The 18433-nt window shown below is 35.6% G+C and overlaps 1 protein-coding gene across 2 annotated transcripts in view; it reads right to left on the minus strand.

The window, feature by feature from the left end:
* Window positions 1-18433, minus strand: part of LOC136026410 (polypeptide N-acetylgalactosaminyltransferase 1-like) — a gene marked incomplete in the record, with an annotated part of 99516 nt that overhangs the window by 2803 nt on the left and 78280 nt on the right. For both annotated transcript variants that reach the window (XM_065702975.1, XM_065702976.1), the window contains 2 exon segments: window positions 4102-4215; window positions 13254-13391. In XM_065702975.1, the coding sequence (XP_065559047.1) occupies window positions 4102-4215; window positions 13254-13391 (252 nt within the window).

Consider the following 18433-nt stretch of genomic DNA (forward strand, 5'->3'; position numbering starts at 1 on the left):
ATGTCCATTATCTCAAACATAAAAAGGTGATAATATTGTATTGCCAATGCTCATCCTATAAATATGAGAACATCAACTTTGGTCATGCTAGTATATTACTGGTAGATTACATTATCAGGTAAAAAGAAATAAAATCATTGGCAAAAGTTGTTTTTCCACCTCCGATTGGGTACAAAAAGAATGATGAGGGGATATAAAAAACTGTTTTTCTACCCAAAGTAAAAATTCATAAATCATGTTGACGACTGAGACAGGTATCATATTTTTGAAAAAGCTTTGTGACGGCTTCTTTGAGCTCCTCCTTAGTTTGGAAGTGCTTTTTCGAAAGCCACCTCTTCAATTCAGAAAAAAAATGGAAGTCACTCGGTACAAAACGGGGCCTACATGCTGGGTTAAAAGGAACATCTCATTTAAGCAGCTCAAGAAGCCATTGGCTTACCCAAGCATCTTAGGGATCTGGAGTAATCAGCGCTGCAAGTAATCTGCACTTCACACTGTGAGAACGGTCAAAGTCAATGATTAAAACAGTTCCAGAAGTCAGTATGCCTCTTTTTCTGTTTTGAATATCTCTCCTTAAGCGTTACAAAGTTTCACAATCCGGATTTGCTATTACAATTGTTCCTGGCTGCAAGGATTCCACAAGCAATAAGCTTTTTTGATCCAGAAAACGTTTTAAACCATTTCAGCTCACTCATGTACAATAATCAGATGACTGTACATTACTTTTGATGATAAAACTGTTCTTATGCAGACGGAGGAAGAGGAAGGGAGGAGGGGGACGAATGAGCAATTTTGTGAGGTTGTATGAAAGTTACAAAAAACAGTCAAAAAAATACCATTGGATCGAAGATCCCATTCCCAAGAACCCCATCGTAAGCCTCTGATGTTTTTTTTTCTTTAGCAAAGTTTTCATTAAAATTGTATCTAAGTTTCTTGGACTCTCTAGAATAATTCATTTTAAAAATATTACGAAAGAGTTTAAAATTTTAAGAAAGACTTAAACACCTACAAGCACAATAAATAAAGTCAAACTTTAAAAGAAAAGAAATTACCACAAACAAGAGTTAGGATACCATACCCTCTTAAATCTCCCTAAGTGTGTGTTATTGTGAATTTACTGGAAATATTAAATATTTTGAACGGATGTGTTTTTTCGTCATAACAATCAGAAAAAAAAGAAATATTAAACTAATGAGGAAAAGAAAACATTTGCAATAATCACTTTAGTTACTATTTCTCCTTTTTACTCCATTACTTTGAAAAGTGTAGAAACTAAAACCCAAATAAAACTTTGAAAATGTCAATCGGCAATACCTCAATAGCACATATTAGAAACATCAGTTAGCCATGTTTTAAGCAACCTTACTATTTCTCGACGAAGTACAACAGATTTTCAGGTCCTTAGGAGGGAGGGGATTAAAGGAGATTCTTCATGGTGTTTTTTTTTTTCATTTTAGGTCTAATTATTCATTGCAAATTCGACTCGTTTAAGTTTTGATTTTATATGCAATTTAATTTCTGCTCTTTAGGGTTTCTTTACTTTTCCTTGAAAAAAAAAAAAAAAAAAAAAAACAAACTGTGACTCCGTGATGCCAACGTCGAGATATTAAAAACAGAAGAAGATATGCTGATATGGTTCAACGGCTCCTTGGGCAACTTAAATTCAACATTGTCAATACCCGTCCTCCATACCAGGGTGACATTTTTTAAAAGGGTATTACAAAGCTTATTAACGGATGCCTAAATAGTCAAAGTGATTATGTAAATAATTGGACTTGATTGTACGTTATATTAAGCAATATAATAATCTTATTATATGAGCAATTATTATTATATGAGCAAGTTTCACCCTTGCCGTTTCAATCCACAATTATTGTACAAATATTTATCATTTATTATCCCACAGTAATTCTGCTAAAGTGCATGGCTTGGACTTATTTGTTTTTGTTAAATTTCAAGACCTAGCTGTTATTTATACAGAGTTAGCCCATAGCAATGCCGTGAAATTCTTCAACATATTCTTTGCTTGTTTTTGCACTGGGTCAGGAATTAGTTGTTTATTGCAAAGATACAGGACTTAGCTCATTACTATATCACGTCAGTTCACAATAATGCTGTCCACAGACTCAACTTCGCTCTTTGCTCCACCGCGTCAGGATTAAGCTCACTTAGCACCGGGCTAGTCTTCAAATACACTACAAAATTTTAGAGCATTGACTCAGCCTGTTTTGGCACAGAGTTATAAGTTAGCTCGTTTGCGCGCTGAGCCTGGAGTCAAGGTTTGGCTCACTGTTGTAACAAGTCAGTTGGTAGAAATGGTGCAAAGTTCCATATATTGGATTTAGCTTATTTGTTCCCCAATGGCGTGCAGTAATGCTATATAATGCCTTAGCTTGCACAAGTAATTATTTTTGCACACGGTCAATACTTTTCAGTTTTTTCACCGAACCTGTTTTTAGGGAGGTTTTCACCCCTTCTCATACAGAAGTAACTAAGAATGAAAAAATTAAACCTAAAGTCCGCCTTAAAACGGATAAAATTACCGAAAACAGCACTTGGACTGCCTACCTTGCCATCCCCCTAAAGGTATGAACGTCCTTTGTGCTTTTCTAGAAACTAAGTATATTGTTTCAAAAATTGTCATTCAGAGTTTTATCTGAGAATCAATTGTCCAAACTTTTGAATGAAAGTGAATAAAAAGGAAAATACTGTCGAAACAATTTTTTATAAATGGTAAAACTTTACTGATTTTTGAATATATTTTTTTCTAAAAAATTTGTTTTTGTTATCAGTAAATTTTATCGATACTTCCTTTCATTTCGTTCCCCAGAGGATGGTCTTGACAAAAAAAAAGACATACATTCAAAATAAAAGATCACTTCAAAACTTACCGATTTGACGTCTCAATTGTCATTTAGGAATCTATTTCCAAGAGTATTGACATTAAACTTGAAAGAATAAGAATACAAAAAAAGTATCCTTTTAATAAAGCAAAGCTAAGTTTGTATTGGAAATGTATTTACGGCAAATTTTTGTAAGATACTCCTGGTAAACTGGATCGCTATTTTGATTTGTTCGTTTTGATTTTAAACTTGTGACGAGCTGTTAAAATGTACACTGTTCTCAGCATAGGCAAATGATCATAGGGCTTGATTAGATTAGCGTCTAGAATCTTGTCGATCATCTTCACTCCAATTTGTTTAAGCCAAGGTGTGGCGTAATTTTTATTTACTTTGAACAAGGATTGGAAGATCATATAAGTTTCTTGATTCTTACACATGCCTTGTCAAGATATAGCAACATGTTCTACGGTTTCTGTACGCATAAAAACTTTTCATAATAACAGTCAATGTTATTTGAAAGTTTTAAAAACTGAATTAAAAACTAACAATAGAGAAGAAAGCTTGTATGCGTTGTAAAAAACTTGCAGTGAGAGTGAAAATGTGGAACAATATATTCAGTTAATGTTAATACTTTTCTTTTCACACTATCAAGGATTTTCGCTGTATTTTTGTTTTGTTTTTGATGGGTCAAAACAAAACGTAAATGATGTGAAATAGATGCATGATCAAAATCTTGTAAGCTATAATGAACAGCAGCAGATGAAGAAATAATGAAGGGCGAGCAAATTACATGAACAATAGATTTAGATCTATTAGATCAATATATTTAAATCTCAGCATCAGCTAAGAATCTAGCTGACCATAAGTGCACACAGTACACTGAAGTATATCCTCTGATATTTCAACTCCTAGAATTGAAAGAGCTACTGCAAGATATCCAATTAGATCCAAGACAATACAAGTTAAATTAGGAGCCACCACTCGCAATAGTTCAATTCAACTCACAGAGTGAGCAAAAAAAGAGCTGAATAACTTCGACTGAAAAGCCCACGTTTGCTGAAACAGATGAAGAAGAGCAATATCACTAGCAGTTCCAGAGCGATGAACTTCAAAAATTGCCAGATTTGGGCACAACATTATGCGATGGGAGGCACTGCAACAGGGATTCACTTTTCGTCAAAGATTGGTAGTTACCATTGACAAGAAAACCCCCCCATCAAAACAAAATAAAAGATAGCCCAGAATGTAAAATACTTACTTGACTAGATGCCAAAAAATTATGACATGGATAATAACCAATGATATATGGATTATCTTCGCTCCTCTGTAGAGTATCCAAACACAGAGATTTATCACCCACACTGTTTCGGACCTGGAATAGTATACCACCATAAATTGTGTTAATCCATTCAACAGATAGGGTATTTCACAGTAGCTTCACAAATCTGAAACTACTCAAATTGAATCCTGCGAACAGCAAGACACATTAGTAGCATCCATTTGTCTGAGAATTAAAACAATATTTTTCTATAAAAGAAAAGTGTGCTTAAGACCCCCCCTTCCTTATCCCTCTTATTATAGGAACATGTAAGAGTGACTAGATTAGCTGACTCCTTCATATTTACGTATTAAGTCACTAAAACCTTTCCAAATACAAAAGGAAAACTCAAAGATTGCCCTATGATCAAAATTGGTTTCTTTCATTTATAAGATTAGTGTCGAAATGCACACTATAATAGGGTTTATGAATCATAAACCCTATTAATCATAAATCTCATTTCTCTTAATATTTTTTTGTTTAATTCCAATAAGAAAATAAAAAAAGGAAACAAAAATGGTTCAAAAAAGAGTTAGGATAGTTTTGATATCAAAACAAAAACTGCGAACTTGACAATGGGAATACTCGAAAGAAAAAATTACAAAAACAAATACGGCGATAAGATAATCTTCATGGAAAGTTTAGACACAATGGTAAAATGGCCCCTCAGCCTACAGAAGTGGTCATACAAAACGGAAAGATTCCGATAAGCTCGACTATTTCGTCATTAAAAAAACCTTCAACAGTAGTCTCTTAATAGGCAAAATAATAATTTTTACAGATAAATAAACTTACTAGGAACCCTATAATGATTCAGAGCTTTCAACGAGTTAATGTCAAAGAACCAGATAGACACAATTCTTTTCCATTAGACAACATTGAACAGTGACACTCCGGCAGATGGCCAGGGCCAATCACTCCACTAGCCAGAAACAAATTTTTTGTTACTACCTCCACCCAACCAATTCGTAGACGAAATGCTTTTTGTTTCACCTTAGATGGTTGGCAGAAAAAGACGACCTTTGGCAATCTGTCATCCTTCATCCGCAGAACGTTTCCTAACCATACCAACCTTTCTCCATTATAGCCCTAGAAAAAGGAATGGAACCATATTTTTCGTACAGCTTACTACGCGAAATACGGTCAGTCAGACGGGTACTCAAAAGAATTCGTAGACATTACCTCTGAAAAACATCTACCAAATCTTCTATCGTCTTTCAGAGCGTCCGCATTTCAGAACCATACTTGAGCATTCTTTTCTTTATAGGTTCAAACATTTAAATCTTAGTTTGCAGACTTACCTTCCTGTTCTTCCAAAAATTTTTCATCTGTGAAAAAAACATCCTGAGCCTTGCTTTTCTACTTTAAAGAGTTTAACAGTACTTTTAACAGTTCATTTGATATATCTTCTTGTTATCCGACACCATCTTCACTTACTCCTTCACATTCGCTTAATCCTAGTCTACGCGACAGTCCTCTTAACATTAATTTTCAGACCTATTCTTGAGCCTTGAGCTCTCAAAACCAGCAAAAAATCACTTACTACTAATAAAGCAAAATATTTTACCGATGAAAATGACCGTACTCTAATAGACAATCGGTCAAACGCTTTGTTTTGTTTCAACAGTAAGTAAACCCAATAGTAAAAAATGCTAATTCCTCTGCACTGAAGATGACCTTGGTTTGAGAAAGGGTAAAGAAAATGTATATTAAAACCTTGCAGCCTGTTGAACTTTATACTTTTTAATCATTTGCATCGTTGTAGATAATAACATACAACATCATCCTGTAGATCCTAATTAGTACCATGTACTAATAAGGTATATATCTCTAACTTTTCAGGATCATATTACTGCAACTACTCTTTATTATAATAATTGGAAAACTGGGTCATTACGATGCATGTTTATTTATGTTCGCTGCGCAGCCACGAGAAGACAAATTTCCATACCCTCAAATGTACACCAACTAGAAAAATTTCCAAGCCCTTCATTGACAAAGAGCAGCCGACATTCGGCTGGTCTAACAGCCAAATGTTACTTTCAAGTCTCTAATATATCTCAGACTTTTAACCCGAATCATCTTTCAGCTTTTATATTAGAAATGAAGCAGTTAAGCCCACAAAACCTTTTAAATAGTGTATCTCATGGAAAAGCTTAAAAGCTGCATTATAATCCTATCGAACCTAGTTAGTGCTTTTTCATCAGTTTAGTGCTTTAGTTTAGTGCTTTTCATCAGAATCCTCTTTCAGCTTTTATATTAGAACTGAAGTTGTTAAGCCCACGAAACATTTTAAATAGTATATCTCATGGAAAAGCTTAAAAGCTGCATTATAATCCTATCGAACCTAGTTAGTGCTTTTCCATCAGTTTAGTGCTTTAGTTTAGTGCTTTTCATCAGAATCCTCTTTCAGCTTTTATATTAGAACTGAAGTTGTTAAGCCCACGAAACATTTTAAATAGTATATCTCATGGAAAAGCTTAAAAGCTGCATTATAATCCTATCGAACCTAGTTAGTGCTTTTTCATCAGTTTAGTGCTTTAGTTTAGTGCTTTTCATCAGAATCCTCTTTCAGCTTTTATATTAGAACTGAAGTTGTTAAGCCCACGAAACATTTTAAATAGTATATCTCATGGAAAAGCTTAAAAGCTGCATTATAATCCTATCGAGCCTAGTTAGTGCTTTTTCATCAGTTTAGTGCTTTAGTTTAGTGCTTTTCATCAGAATCCTCTTTCAGCTTTTATATTAGAACTGAAGTTGATAAGCCCACGAAACATTTTAAATAGTATATCTCATGGAAGAGCTCAAAAGCTGCATTACAATCGTATCGAACCTAGTTAGTACTATATAGCTACCTGCTGCTATTCATCAGAATCCTCTCTCAGCTCTTAAATTAGAAATGAGGTTGTTAAGCCCACGAAACCTTTAACTAAAATATCTCAAGGAAGAACTCGAAAGCTGCGTTATAATCCTATCGAACCTAGTTGGTACTATATAGCTATCTCCCGCTTGTAATCCAAATTCTCTTTAGAACTGAAGTTGTTAAGCCCACGAAACTATTTAAATGGTATATCTCATGGAAAAGCTCAAAAGCTGCGTTATAATCTTATCGAACCTAGTTGGTACTACACAGCTATCTGCTACTTTTAATCCGATAGCTATAGTTATCAAACAGTTCGTGGTAACGAACTGTAGTAAGGAGCGACCCGGCTCAATAGTAACCAAAACTCTAAAAAATGGAACTTTGATACCAATAGCTACATCAAAATAATCGCATTTTAATGCTGATTTTAAATATACAAGTTTCATCAAGTTTAGTCTTACCAATCAAAAGTTATGAGCCTGAGAAAATTTGCATTTTTTTATAGAAAAAATGGGGAAACACCCCCTAAAAGTCATATAATCTTAACGAAAATCAAACCATCAGATTCAGCGTATCCGAGAACTCTACTGTAGAAGTTTCAAGCTCCTATCTACAAAAATGTGGAATTTTGTATTTTTGCCAGAAGGCAGATCACGAAGGCGTGTTTATTTTTTATTTTATTTTTTTTTATTTTTTATTTTTTTTCCAGGGGTGATCGTATCGACCCAGTTGTCCTAAAATGTTACAAGAGGGCTCATTCTAATGGAAATGAAGTTCTAGTGCCCTTTTTAAGTGACCAAAAAAATTGGAGGGCACCTAGGCCCCCTCCCACGCTAATTATTTTCCCAAATCAACGGATCAAAATTCTGAGATAGCCATTTTATTCAGCGTAGTCGAGAAACCTTATAACTATGTCTTTGGGGACGACTTACTCCCCCACAGTCCCCGTGGGAGGGGCAACAAGTTACAAACTTTGACCAGTGCTTACATATAGTGATGGTTATTGGGAAGTGTACAGGCGTTTTCAGGAGAATTTTTTTGGTTGGGGGAGGGGTTGAGAAGAGGGGGATATGCTGAGGGAACTTTCCATCGATAATTTGTCATGGGGGAAGAGAAGTTCCATGAAGGGAGCGCAGGATTTACTAGCATTATTTAAAACAAACAATGAAAAAATAAATATGAAAAAGTTTTTTCAGCTGGAAGTAAGGAACAGCATTAAAACTTAAAACAAACAGAGATTATTACCCATATGAGGGGCTCACCTCCTCCTAATACCTCGCTCTTTACGCTAAAGTATTTTTAGTAATTTCAACTATCTATTCTACGGCTTTTGTGATTCAGGGGTCATTCTTAATGAATTGGGACAAAATTTAAGCTTTAGTGTAAAGAGTGAGGTACTGACGAGGGGGCGAACCCCCTCATATATGTAATAAAAACATGAGAATACAAAAGTTCTTTACGTAAGCTAATTTATAAGTTACGTAAATCTTTTACTAATAAAAAGATTCGTAAAAAATTAAAAGTTCTAGTTGCCTTTTTAATTAACCAAAAATTCGGAGAGTAACTAGGCTTCCTCCCCCGCTCTTTTTTTCCCCAAAATCATTCGATCAAAATTATGAGAAAGCCATTTAGCCAAAAAAAAAAAAAAAAAAAAAAAATGCAAATTTCGTTTTAATTATTCCTCTGCGGAGAGCCAAAATCAAAACATGCATTGATTCAAAAACATCAGAAATTAAATAAAAAAAACTAGTTTTTTTAACTGAAAGTAAGGAGAGACATTAAAACTCAAAACGAACAGAAATTACTTCGTATATGAAAGAGGCTGCTTCCTCATCAACGCCCAGCTCTTTACGCTAAAGTTTTTTACTGTTTTAAAAAGAAGAATTGAGAGAAAGAGTCGAACTTTAGCGTAAAGAGCGGGGCGTTGATGAGAAAGCAGCCTCTTTCATATACGAAGTAATTTCTGTTCGTTTTGAGTTTTAATGTCGCTCCTTACTTTCAGTTAAAAAAAACTTGTTTTTTTTTTTATTTAATTTATACGATAGAACTAAAGTTATTAAGCGTACGAAGCCTTTTAAATAGTATATCTTATAGAAGAGCTCAAAAGCTGCATTATAATCCTTTTGAACCTAGTTAGTACTATATACTAACTTTCGAACCTAGTTGGTACTATATAGCTATCTCTTGCTTTTAATCTAAATACTCTTTAGAACTTAAGTGGTTAAGCCCGCGAAACCTTCTAAATAGTATATATCATGGAAAAGCTCAAAAGCTGCACTATAATCCTATCAAGCCTAGTTGGTACTATATTACTACCTGCTGTTTTTCATCTGAATCCTCTTTTAGCTTTTATATTCGAATAAAAAAAACGAACAAAACCGAAGTGTTGCTCCTGTACCAAAATGAAAAAAAAAGAACAACACCGAAGTGTTGCTCCTGTACTAAAGTGAAAAATAACGAACAAAACTGAAGTGTTGCTCCTGAACCAAAATAAAAACGAACAAAACCAAAGTGTTTTCTGTACCAAAATGAAAAAACGAACAAAACCGAATTGTTGCTCCTGTACCCAAGTGAAAAAAAAACAACAAAAAAACGAACAATACCGAATTGTTGCTCCTGTACCAAATGAAAAAAAACAAAAAAAAAACGAACAAAACCAAAGTGTTGCTCCTGTACCAAAATGAAAAAAAGAACAACACCGAAGTGTTGCTCCTGTACCAAAACGAAAAAAAGAACAAAATGACTCCTGTGCCAAAATGAAAAAAAGAACGAACAAAACCGAAGTGTTACTCCTGTACCAAAAAGAAAAAAAAACGAACAAAACCGAATTGTTGCTCCTGTACCAAATGAAAAAAAAACGAACAAAACCAAAGTGTTGCTCCTGTACCAAAATGGAAAAAAGAACAACACCGAAGTGTTCCTCCTGTACCAAAACAAAAAAAGAACAAAATGACTCCTGTGCCAACATGAAAACAAAAAGAACGAACAAAACCGAAGTGTTACTCCTGTACCAAAATGAAAAAAAAGAGCAAAACCGAAGTGTTGCTCCTGTACCAAAAAAAAATAAACGAACAAAACGGAAGTGTTGCTCCTGAACCAAAATGAAAAAAAAGAACAACACCGAAGTGTTGCTCCTGTACCAAATGAAAACAAGAGCTAAAAGCTCACATGGCACTTGTGACGAGGTCGGAAGAGCCAAGAGCTCATATGGTATGAGCTTATTAGCAAAACTTACTTGTGCTTATTCTTCCCACCAAGTTTCATCCCCGGAGGAAGCCTAGTTGACCTACGATTTTTCCACTCTAAGCGTTTTCCAAAATTTCCGGTTTCCAAGATTTATGTTTCCCCCCTCCAACCCTCTATGTCCCGGATCCAATTTGAATTGAAAATGGATCATCTGAGACATAAGATTCTTCTTTATATCAAGTTTCATTGAGATCCGATCACCCATTCGTAAGATACACCGATTTCACATTTTCCAAGAATTCCAGCTTCCCCCTCTAACTCCCTTCAATGTCACCGGGTCTGGCCGGGATTTAGAATAGGAGTTTTAAATCACAAGATCCTTCTATATATCAAATTTCATTAAGATCTGATCACCCGTTCGTAAGTTACAAAAACATAATTTTTTCTAATTTTTCCGAATTACTCCCCCCCCCCTGCAACTCCACCAAAGAGAGCGGATCCGGTCCGGTTACGCCAGTCACGTATCTTGGACTTGTGCTTATTCTTTCCACCAAGTTTCATCCTGATCTCTACGCTTAAAGCGTTTTCCAAGATTTTCGCCCCCCCCCCTAATGACACTGGACCCGGTCAGGATAAAAAAATAAGAGATCTAAGTTTCGAGGTTCTTCTAAATATGGAATTTCATTAAGATTTGATCACTCTTTTGCAAGTTAAAAATAACTCGTTTTTTCGAATTTTTAGAATTAACCCCCCCCCCACTTCCCCAAAGAGAGCAGATCCGTTCCGATTATTTCAATCCCGTATCTAGGACTTGTGCTTATTTTCCCCACCAAGTTTCATCCCGATCCCTCCACTCTAAGCATTTTCCAAGAGTTTAGTTTCCGCCCCCCCCCCAACATCCCCTTCACCGGATAAGGTTGAAATTTAATATAAGAGCTCTGAGACATGATATCCTTCCAAACATCAAATTTCATTAATCCGATCACTCCTTCGTAAGTTAAAAATACCTCATTTTTCTAATTTTTCAGAATTAACCCTCCCCCCACTCCCCCAAAGAGAGCGGATCCGTCCCAGTTATAACAATCACGTATCTAGGACTTCTGCTTATTTTTCCCACCAAGTTTCATTCCGATCCCTCCACTCTAAGCGTTTTCCAAGATTTTAGGTTCCCCCCCTCAATTCCCCACAATGTCACCGTATCCAGTCGGAATTTAAAATAAGAGCTCTGAGACACGATATCCTTCCAAACTTCCAATTTCATTAAGATCCGATCACTCTTTCGTAAGTTAAAAATACCTCATTTTTCTAACTTATTCAGATTTAACCCCCCCCCCCATCCCCAACTCCCCCAAAGAGAGCGGATCCATCCCGGTTGTGTCAATAACGTATCTAGCGCTTGTGCTTATTTTTCCCACCAAGTTTTATCCCGATCCCTCGACTCTAAGCATTTTCCAAGATTTTAGGTCCCTCCCCCTCAATTCCCCAACAATGTCACCAGATCCAGTCAGAATTTGAAATAAAAGCTCTGGGACACGATATCCTTCTAAACATCAAATTTCATTAAGATCCGATCACTCCTTCGTAAGTTAAAAATACCTCATTTTTTCGATTTTTTCCGAATTAACCAGCCCCCCACTTGGCCAAATCGGGAAAACGACTATTTCTAATTTAATCTGGTCCGGTCCCTGATATGCCTGCCAAGTTTCATCGTCCTAACTTTCCTGGAAGTGCCTGAAGTAGCAAAACCGGGACAGACAGACAGACCGACAGAATTTGCAATCGCTATATGTCACTTGTTTAATACCAAGTGCCATAAAGAGATTTTCATTACCTTTCATCATAACTGGATAGGGGTTTGAAAATGAATAGTTGTGTGTTAAAATTATTCAGCTTCAAGTAAATTTCAAACACTTCCTGTCTCACCATATTCGCAAGAAAAAAACCAGAGGTAGCGCTGCAACAAGGCCTATGTAAAGAGCCTACCATCTGTTACCTTTGTGTCTGATGGTATTATTCATTGGAATCTTCGTTCATTTCGGGTTTTATATGTTCCTTAATAGTGACATCTGTTTGTTTTAAGTTTGAATCATTATCTAACTTTATTTCTGCGCGCCTTAGGTTTTAATATGGATTTTTACTTTTCTTCGAAAGCTACGTTTTCGGAAAAAACTTTTCTTTAATTAATTACGGATTAACGATGCTCTCCCCAATACGCAAAACATTAATTCAGTAACTTAAATTAATTTTACTGCACATTTATGACTTCTGTAAATCAATTGGCGAAGAGAACATGTCCACATGCGTAAAGATTTGTTTGATGACGCGATGACATTAAAAAAAAACTCTTAATCATAAATCTGACAGTCCTTGCCACCCAAAATAACATTTTTTGAAAATTGTACTTTTAATCGTCCTCAGAACGCAGCCTATTGTTCCTCCTTGAGAAAAGTTGACGATTGAAGTTAGAATTATATCAGAAACAAATATAATGGCAATCTCAACAAGTTTAAATCTGATTCACGTGTGGAGTTGCTCGGTAGCTATGCTTTCGAAACAGATTTATGTGTTGTTTTGGGGTTTTATAATGGTGTGTTTCACTGTTTATTTTTCATGTTGGTTTCGGTAAATGGTCTCAGGCTCCTACTATTTCTCTTTTTTATGTTAACACATCCTCGCAAGCTCCGCTTTTATTGTGCTATTATATGAAAAATTATTATTTTCTATAAATTGCTTTACTACTACTACTAAACAAAGAGATTATCTTCCCTTTCAAATGATTAGTTTTCTTTATTTTTGTAAGTTTTTCCTACACTTTCCAAAGAGGCAAGTGTAAGAAATATAGAACTCCCAAACACACTATTTGAAAAGAATCGTTTTATTTCCTATTATGTCTTTTATAGTACTCCAAAACAAAAATAAACAACAATTAGCTGAGTCTCAATGAAAGGATTACGAAATTAAAATATTGTTACAATTGAAACGTATTTACGATTAAAATGTAATCGTGATTGTTACGATTAAATAAGTTACGTCGAAAACTCACCTTGCCAAATTCTAGTACGTGCTCATCAAGAATGAATTTCTCAGGTATGACATTATCTAAGAACCACCTAAAACTTTTACAGCCAAGTTTATTCCGTAATTCTTTCCTTTTGCTCACATCTCCCACTGCCGAATCATTCTAAAAGAAAAACTTAATTTAACGAAAACTCACTACAACTAATCTACTTTGCACTTTCGAAAGAAACCCAGTTTCCCGCATGGGAAGCAGTGATGTGTATCCCTTTTTTTCTGTCGTCGCATGTATGGCGCTGAAACATCAAAGAGAAGTTTTTAAGGGTTTATTTGAAAAGAAACTGATATATCTAGGGACTTTTGTAATAAAAGAACAATAATATTAAAATAAACGCAATTTTGACCAATAAAGTATATATTTATATTAGCTCTAAATACGTCTTTAAGCAAGGCTGGGTCTTTCTGAGCGTTTCAGGAGCCAATCTAGATAGATTTATCACAATTTTTGGCTTAGCCATCAAAGCACTTAATAGCTAACTTCTTAAGGTCACTATGAGATTTCCAAAGAAATAAGGACTAATATTAAAACTGGTTTACGACTTTTGTGCCATCAAACAAAAGATAGTATTTTTTTGTGGGATTGATTTGAGTCCATTTAATAATACTTTTAAAAACAATATCCCTTTTATTATTAACAGATGATTTTCGTTGCATTTGAATATACTGTCAAGAAGGCATGAGTTAAACTTTAGAGTAAAACGTGACAGGTTATACTGAAACAACAACCCGTCTAACATTTAAATTTTTTTTATAGCTTTGAATTCTATCGCTGCTCTTCTTTGATCTGAAAAAAAGTGGAAAAAGGAGTAGTATCGAACTAGCTTCAAGTCGCACTTGATACCAAGAAACAGTAAGGAAAAGAGGAGACCGAACTTCCCCCTTGAAAGCTTCCCTGCGAAAAGATCCACCCCCACGCAAAATTGAGCAGCCCCAGAGAAAGTACAAAATAGGAACCTCAAAATCTCGATCAGATGTCCTTTGGGGTAACAAAAAGACCAGATATCAAAAGGAGCTCTAAGACAGTGGTTAGTTGGCCTTCAATAACTTTCGACATAAAAAAAAGAATAGAACTCAATTTTCGATCGAATTAGCCTCCTTCAAAGTGTCTACGAGCACATGGGGAAGGTTGGAGATAAAAAAGAAAAAGGTCCCTCCTATATGGAATACGTTCAGCTCATTTTCAGATTTAATCTTACTCTTTATTTTCATAATAACAGCGTAGAATAGAAATATTCCTGGAAGTCAAGATGGATTATATTTCAATTTTTACCTCCACACCCTCCCTTCCTTTGAACTAATTATGTATTTATCTGAAGTCTTAAAGACACTTAAGATGTTTCGGCATTAAAATTCACCTTTTAAGGCATCTGTCACCCTCCCTAACCACAGCTTCCCTCCCCCAATGCAATCTCCCTCCTTCAAATCTTCTTCCATAAAGGCCGTCCAAAGGAGACAGAAAAGATAAGGAATAGAATAGATAGAAAATTTGGATATGAAAGCAGAGTTTTTGAGAATAGAAGTACGCTCTCTCCACTTACACAAAAATCTACCAACCCTCCTCCATAATGAAAAATTATACACCACTGTACGTAATCTTATATTATATAAGATTATTATTACGTAATATTATATTATTACGTAATATTACGTTATATTATTATATTGTACGTAAGTCTCGAACGAATAAACTTGGTTAAATGAAGCTTAAAGTAAATTTCTGTTTAAAACGTTTATTTTGTATGACTACGTGCATTCTTAGGATCGAGTGTTCCGCCACGCGATATTGCTGTCACTGAAATTGGAAAGCTCAACAGATATTTTTTTAGAATTTTAAATCAATTGTCTATCTCAAAATTTTCACTTGATGACTTCATAGCACCCATTGGGCGAAAATTGTCTTTTTACACCACAAAGTGGCAAAAAAAAAAAAATAATAGAAAAAACAACTCTACTTTGACACAATCTTTTGTTGTTCCTTAAACAGATGAGTTTAACTTTCAATTTCCTTTCTACTGAATAACTGAAGTATTTTGCGAGGAAGAATTAGTGACAGCAATAAAAGCATTGAAAAATAATAAGGCCACAGTTTTTTTTTTAATACTAAAGATTTTGAATACTATTTTTGAAAAAGAAGAAGTACCTAACGACCTTAGGAAAACTCAAATTAAACCCCTCTATAAGAAAGGTGATCAGTGATTGTGGTAACTACAGAGGCGAGGCACTAGCTTGCTTACTATAGGAACCAAATTATTTAGTGTGTTGATACTTCTTAAGCTTAGAGACAAGAAAAGACAAGAAAAGTGTGGTATTAGAAGGGGAAGAGGATGCATTGGCATAACTTGCATTCTTAGATTGATAATTGAAAACCTTTAGTCCTCAGTTTTATAGATTATAAGAAAGCGTTAGATTTAGCTGCTAGAAGACCTGTAGGGAAGGTCCCATCTTTGTATGATATACCAGACAAGTACATAAAAGCAACAAGTGTTGTGTAAGAGAATAACATTGCTGGAGCTGAATTAGGAAATGAGGTTAGTCTCTGGTTTAGTATTAAATCATGTCATGCAAAGTTGCGTCCTATCCCTATTTATACAGATCATTTTGATAAAATTTGTCCGAAAGTTACAGCAAAGGCAATGGGAGAACACAGAATCAATTGGGGAAGTAAAACTCAAATAGACTTAGATTATTCTGATAATTTAAGCATCCTTGATGAAAATATTAGCAAAATAAATGAACAGCAAAGATAACGTAAGACAATTAATGGGCACGGGAGGGGAGCCAGTTGCCCTCCAATTTTTTCTGACACTTGTGACGAGGTCGGAAGAACCAAGAGCTCATATAGCATGATCTCTAGCAAAATTCTCAGAATCAATAGATTAATTTAAAAGGAAAATCAGAGGCTTAATTCCGGTCGAGACTTAAGATAAGAGCTCTGTGACGCGAGGTCATTCTAAATATCAAAATTCATTAAGATCCGATCACCCATTCGTAAGTTAAAAATACCTCATTTTTTCTAATTTTCCTCTCCCTTCAGCCCCTTAGATAATCGAATCGGGGAAAACGATTTTATCAAGTCAATTTGTGAAGGTCCCTGACACGCCTACCAATTTTCAGCATAGTAGCACCTCCAGAAGCTGCAAATTCGCCAAAGCACTGGATCCCCCCTTACTCCCCCAAAGAGAGCAGATCCAGTCCGGTTACGTCAATCACGTATCTACGACATTTGCTTATTCTACCCACCAAGTTTCATCCATATCTCTCCCCTCTAAGCGTTTTCCAAGATTTCCGGTTTCCCCCTCCAACTCCCCCGATGTCACAAGATCTGATCAGGATTTAAAATAAAAGATCTGAGACATGAGCTCCTTCTAAATATCAAATTTCATTAAGTTATAAGTAAATTTCATCACCCGTTCTTAAGTTAAAAATACCTCAATTTTTCCGAATTAACACCTCCTCCAACTCCCCCAAAATAGAGTGTATCCAGTCTAATTATTTCAATCACGTATCTAGGACTTATGCTTATTCTTCCCACCAAGTTTCATCCTTATCTCTCCACTCTAAGCGTTTTCCAAGATTTTCGGTCCCCCCCCCCAACTTCCCTCAATGACACTGGATCCGGTCAGGATTTAAAATACGAGATCTGGGTTACGAGATCCTTCTAAATATGATATTTCATTAATATCCGATCACTCCTTCGTAAGTTAAAAATACCTCATTTTTTCTAATTTTTCAGAATTAACCCTCCCCCCAACTTCCCCAAAGAGAACAGATCCGTTCCGGTTATGTCAATCACGTATCTAAGAATTGTGCTTATTTTTCTCACCAAGTTTCATCCCGATCCCTCCACTCTAAGCGTTTTCCAAGATTTAGGTTTCCCCCTCCAACTCCCCCCAATGTCACCGGATCCGGTCGGGATTTAAAATAAAAGCTCTGAGAGACGATATGCTTCTAAATATCAATTTTATTAAGATCCGATCACCCGTTCGTAAGTTAAAAATTCCTCATTTTTTCTAATTTTTCCGAATTAACCGTCCTTCCACTCCCCCCCCCCCCAGATGGTCGAATCGAGGACACGACTATTTCTAATTTAATCTGTTCTGGTCTCTGATACGCCTGCCAAATTTCATCATCCTAGCTTATCTGGAAGTGCCTAAACTAGCAAAACCGAGACCGACAGACAGACCGACAGAATTTACGATCGCTATATGTCACTTGGTAAATACCAAGTGCCATAAAAACAAATGAACAGGCATCCGTGATCTGTCTTCTAACAAAATAGCAAAATTTCACATTTTTGTATATAGGAGCTTGAAACTTCTACAGTAGGATTCTCAGGTACGCTGAATCTGACGGTGTGAATTTAATCAAGATTGCTTGAATTTTAGAGGGGTTTCCCCCATTATTTCAAAAGTCAGGCAAATTTTCTCAGGCTCGTAACCTTTGATGGGTAACACTAAACTTGATGAGTCTTATATATTTTGAATCAGCATAACAAGCTGATTCTTTTGGTATATCTATTGATATCAAAATTCCGTTTTTCAGAGTTTCTGTTACTATTGAGCCGAGTTGCTCCCTACTTACAGTTCGTTACGATGGACTGTTTGATGCAGTTTTTGTAAAAAGGTGAATTTTATTCTCATATTATCTTTTGCTACTTAAAAGTATACTAAATGTGGCAGTTTCCTTCCAAAAAGGACCCCTCCTTACATTCTGCGTATTGGTTCGGTAGTATCACCCTCCGAAAAAGAAAAAAAAGCAGACACATCAATGCTTGCTGTGCGAAAATAATTTTCCTTGTTGTTCAAAACCATGAAAGGTGACTTACCCAGAGGCAAATCAAACTTGTGGCAGTAACCTTCGTAAGTTTGCTGCCACAGTTCCGACCACGATTTTACCATGCTTTTACTATTAGTACTACTACTACTGCTAATAAATCACGCTTCTCCTCCATCACAATCTACTCAAAATATCACTCCTTACACCCTCCCAAGAAGTTCCCATTTCCCTTAAATTTTTCCCGACGACAATTTCCAACCCCAACCGAGGAAACCTGCTCTCCCTTTGGCCCTAGACGGTTGGCTGACAATGGCAATTTTTGGAGATTTGTCATCATTCATATGCGAAACAAGCCCTAGCCATCTCAACCTT

This window comes from Artemia franciscana, chromosome 4, assembly GCF_032884065.1.
Source record: "Artemia franciscana chromosome 4, ASM3288406v1, whole genome shotgun sequence".
In the NCBI taxonomy this organism is placed as follows: Eukaryota; Metazoa; Arthropoda; class Branchiopoda; order Anostraca; family Artemiidae; genus Artemia; species Artemia franciscana.